The 4,698-nt window shown below is 37.5% G+C and overlaps 1 protein-coding gene across 1 annotated transcript; it reads right to left on the bottom strand.

Annotated features, from left to right (window-relative positions):
* Window positions 1–878: 878 nt before the first annotated feature.
* LOC128061785 (cytokine SCM-1 beta-like) lies at window positions 879–4,459 on the bottom strand. The gene is made up of 3 exons (XM_052654154.1): window positions 4,345–4,459; window positions 2,260–2,374; window positions 879–1,041 (listed from the first exon to the last, which is right to left on the bottom strand). Exons 1-3 carry the CDS (start codon window positions 4,403–4,405, stop codon window positions 879–881), a joined length of 339 nt encoding a protein of 112 aa, XP_052510114.1. The 5' UTR covers window positions 4,406–4,459.
* Between the last annotated feature and the right edge of the window lie 239 nt (window positions 4,460–4,698).

Below are 4,698 nucleotides of genomic sequence, written 5' to 3'. Positions count from 1 at the left end.
TGAAGTAATGTTCATTAAAACTTTTAAAACTTTAATGCAAATTGTGATCATATTCAACAAATGTTCCAAGTGACAGTGTTGGGATACTAAAAACTTACTGGCCAAAAGGAAAAAAGCATGGTGTGTTGATAACTAGAGTAGTGACAATAGTGAAAATCACAGAAAGGCCATAAGCTCATTGCCCAATTTGGGAAGAATTGGTTTTTGTTTGAATAAAGTATCTTTTCTTTAAAAGCATAATCTTTGCTACTGTGACAAATGAAAGAATTGACAAGCTGTGTCTTTTCCTTTTCTTTCTTTCCTTTATAGATCAAATGAAACACAGAAATATGAGAATGCGCTCAAGGTCAAACTTGATGAAGCTTCTTTTTGAGTAGTGAATCCTCATAATGGGGAACCAGTAGCAGTTGGATAGTTTTTCCATTTAATCCATAAAAATAGGACTCCATTATGAAGACAGGTTTAAATAGAGCTAAAACTGTCATTGTTACAGTTGCCACCTATGACTCATGTGTAGAGAATCATTTCATGATAGAGCCTAAAAATGATGAATATAGCTTTCATCTCTGATAAACACTGACCATAATGTCTCCCATTATGGATGCTATCAACAGGAAGTACAATGATAGCAGAAAAGGGACACAAATGATGTATTACCTTCCCTAATATGTAATGAATACACTTTGGAAATACTCTTAATAATAAATATTTATTAATTAGAGCATCTGTACGAATATGAAGGACATAAAAAAATAAAAATCTAAGAAAATAGACTCATGCAGCACTTTTATGAAAGGTGAATATAATGTAATAAGTCCATGAGCTTTAAAGGGAAATGAGGTGGCTGGCTAGGGAGGGGACAAGGTGCTGGAAGGTTACTACCCAGTCAGGGTCACAGCTGTTTTGGGGGATTGCTGGGCTTCTGTAGGCTTGCTCTGGCTCACATTTCTCCTGGTGGACTTGTCTATTGTTTGGACGGCTTTTTTCACCCATTCAACGTGGGGATCAGCACAGACTTTAAGGCCACGTCTGGTAATGAATCTGCAATGCAAGGAAAAGATAGGCAAAATTAGTCATATCTTCAAAGCCTTGGAACCAAAAGTTAAGATCAGATTGTATAAAAGAGATCTTGTGCAGAAATGACTGGACAAATCAGTATTCCAGATAGATTTGGAATGAAAATTAGATTCCATTAGATCTTAAATGAAAATCTTTCTTCTGCAATCTATTTTTTCCATGAAGAAAAAATAGCTCCAGATAATACCCAGATTCCTTGTTCAGAATTTTGTGCAAGTTCCTTTTTTCACCATTGCTACCAAATGATGCAATTAAACTAGACATTTGAAGCCATCTAGGTTATTGGAGAAGGCAATGGCACCCCACTCCAGTACTCTTGCCTGGAAAATCCCATGGATGGAGGAGCCTGGTGGGCTGCAGTCCATGAGGTCGCTAAGAGTCGGACATGACTGAACAACTTCACTTTGACTTTTCACTTTCATGCATTGGAGAAGGAAATGGCAACCCACTCTAGTGTTCTTGCCTGGAGAATCCCAGGGACGGGGAAGCCTGGTGGGCTGCTGTCTATGGGGTCGCACAGAGTCGGACACGACTGAAGCGATTTAGCAGCAGGCAGCAACAGCAGGTTATTTATTACGTGTCATCTCCTTTTTGAAATCTAAACACATTCATCTTATTTTCTGGGCCAAGAGTGGATTCTTCATCATATTTTTGGTGGTAAAGTTGTAATTATATTTTGGGAAGTGTTGCTATTTTAAAAAAATGAAATCCTGGAAAGAGAATGGTACCATGTAGGCTAATTGCTGACACTATTCCTTGAGATGTGGCAACTGATAAAATATGGCATTCTACTCCAGAACACCAAAAAGGAAGAGAAAGGCAGGGGTGTGGGTGGATGGGAAGAGAGGCATCCCACACCAGTGTGGCTCTGTGCTCAAATCCTGGTCTGACCCGAACATCTCTAAACCTAACCCTCCAGAACGAGCATATTATTCATCTGGTTCCCAGTCCAATTATTCTGTTAAGATAAATCAGAAAGGAGGGTGACAGTCTTCACTTGGTTGCCAATTTTTTTGTCATCATCATTGTTTGGGGCTACACAAAGACTTGGTTAATATGGAAAAACAAAAGGACTGTTGGCTAAGTTGAGGTCTTCCTCCTTGTTAACTTATTTTTCCCAAGAAGGGTGGCATTTCTGTACACTGTGTTCCATCAAGCCCAGCTTTGGGGAGAGAAACTCACATCACTGCTTTCATGGAGCCCTCCTTGATGGTGTAGGTCTTGATGTTTTTAACTGGCAGTCGCTGTGTAGTCAGACTCACACAGATGCTCCTTTCTAGAACTTCACTCCCCACACCTATACAGAAAACCAAGTAAACAAAAATAAAATGTAATTTCTAATAATATAAATGTTAGAGTGTCATGAATCAAATAACAAAGAGTAACTTGACAAAGAGTGGCTTGGGACAGTCAATATTAAACATGGGAGAGGTAGCTCATTTTTTACTGAATCACTAAAGGTGTTACTTTAAATGTTAAAATGTGAAAGTTATAAAGGAAGTAGTTCATAAAGTTCTTATCCCCAATAGAAGGGCTAAAAGGAGATTAAATTTTTCAGTTTTGAGAACATCTTACATTGGAGAAAGGAAAGTAACATGGGAGGGTTAATAATGTTACAGATTTGCTAAAATCTAATGAAGGTTTTTGTGTGCCTATTTTCTCCTAAGATGAAGAGACTGGTATTTGCTTCTCAGGGAAGCAAATATTCTAACAGAATATTTCTCTGAGAAAGATTAAGCCAAAATCATCTAAAACAATAGTCGATAATGATCAAATCTGAGCTTTCTGATGTAGTGTTGCTGAAATCAGAAGATTTTTATAATCATGACACTGAGCAGGTGTTCACTAACATTGCTCTTCATCTCCTCTTTCCATCACTCAGTATCTAGCCTGCACGTTCTTTACCTTCTATATTTGCCAATTTATTTTTAATGCTAAATGTTTTCTGAACCCAGTGAAAGGGAAATACTCAAATGACTGCAATCCTCATCAGTCTTCATTCCCCTATTCATCCATGGTTTCCATCATACAGCAGCCTATTTTTCCAGAAAAATGTCAGCTGGCCATGGTTTAGACAACACTTGGTATAAACTTTTTCATTTCAACAATATTTTTTTATTCAGGGCCCAATTTCAAGGGGATTCCAAACAGTGCCATCTCTATTTATGGGCACCCTGGCAGATACATGATCTATTCTAGTCTAAGTAAGAAGGCTGCAGATTAAGAGGTTGAAAGGCGAGTTAACTGAGTTATTTATAATCAAAGGATATTCCCTCTTGTCAGAGACATAAGGAAAAATACACTCCTACTACTTGGGGAAAAAAATGATCTTTTAATAAGTACGTGTAAAATGTTCAGGAAATTCTCAGTGTAACTAAATCTCATCTGGATATGTCTTGTAAGTTTAATTGATTGTATATAAGTCATTGATATTTGTTAGTACTTATGGTCTTTTATAAACTCAAGAAATTTATCACAAGTGGGAACAACATTCATAGCAATAATAATATTCTCTCCTACACACTTAAAAGGTAAACATTGATTTCCTAGATATGAGGTCATGAGCTTCCAGTCAATTCTGTTTTAATACAAAACACTGATTTGCTTCAGAACATACACCCTCTAGCTCACTCCCCCATCATGAATGCTTTACATTTTTAAGCATTTTTTTTGAGATACGGGGCAGTTATTTTTATTGAACAAACACATTATTTAATCCCTGGTATATCTATTTCTATTTTTTGAACTTTTTATTTTGTATTGGGGTATAACAAATTAACGTTATGATAATTTTAGGTGAACAGCCAAGGGGTAAATGTTTTTTAATTTATCAATACTAAATAGGCAAAAGCTTCAAAAGTATATACAATTGTTTTCATTATGCTGCACCTAACATTAATAAACAAATTAGTATTTGCCTGGAAATCTGATAAATGATCATAAGATGTATTTCATTTTAATTGTAGGTAAGCAAATTAGTTATTACATTTATCTTAAAGATAATTAAACCTAGGCCCAGAGAGGTTAAGAAATTTACCCCAGATTACTTAGTTGTGAAAAATAGGAGCCCAGACTGTAATGAAGTTCTATCTTCAAAATCTACAAAGTCCCCTAGTGTCAAATGATACCCATTTTGCACACAGGAAGACTGAGGCTTAGCTTGGAGAAAGTAGTTTACTCCATTCAAAACCCGAGTCAATAGCAAAATGCCTGGCCACTGCCTGTACACCTAGATGTTCCTTGTCTCATAAATAACCTTTGACTCACCTTCCACAGTGTATGCAGCGAGACTGCAGATCACCAGGCAGGTCAGGATGAGAAGTTTCATGGCTGAGGTCCCCCTGAGCTGTGCAGCAAGAGGCTGAGGACCTTGGCTCCTCTGAGTCTCTTTTATTGCCCCCAGTGGTCAGCGCACTTCCTGTGCTGAGAGGGGGACTTTCAAGGTGGGTGTGGAATCACGGAAAGTCTTTGCAATACTGGTGCTTTCTTAGTTTGAAAAAAAAGTTCCTTTGTCCCCACTCACGCTAACCCCACATCTTGTGGCCTTTTCTCCTCCTCCTGTGGTTAAAGTGTTAGTGAAACCTTATGTGTGTACAAAAGAAACGTAGCTGTCTCATCTCC

This window comes from Budorcas taxicolor, chromosome 16, assembly GCF_023091745.1.
Source record: "Budorcas taxicolor isolate Tak-1 chromosome 16, Takin1.1, whole genome shotgun sequence".
Taxonomy (NCBI): Eukaryota; Metazoa; Chordata; class Mammalia; order Artiodactyla; family Bovidae; genus Budorcas; species Budorcas taxicolor.
This window is presented reverse-complemented; position numbering and strand designations above follow the sequence as displayed.

Coding starts and splice junctions, on each gene's coding strand:
- LOC128061785 (XM_052654154.1), bottom strand. CDS start 4,405: ATGAAACTTCTCATCCTGACCTGCCTGGTGATCTGCAGTCTCGCTGCA. Junction 2,375..4,344: donor CGCTGCATACACTGTGGAAG/GTGAGTCAAAGG, acceptor TTTTCTGTATAG/GTGTGGGGAGTGAAGTTCTA. Junction 1,042..2,259: donor GGCTCCATGAAAGCAGTGAT/GTGAGTTTCTCT, acceptor CTTGCATTGCAG/ATTCATTACCAGACGTGGCC.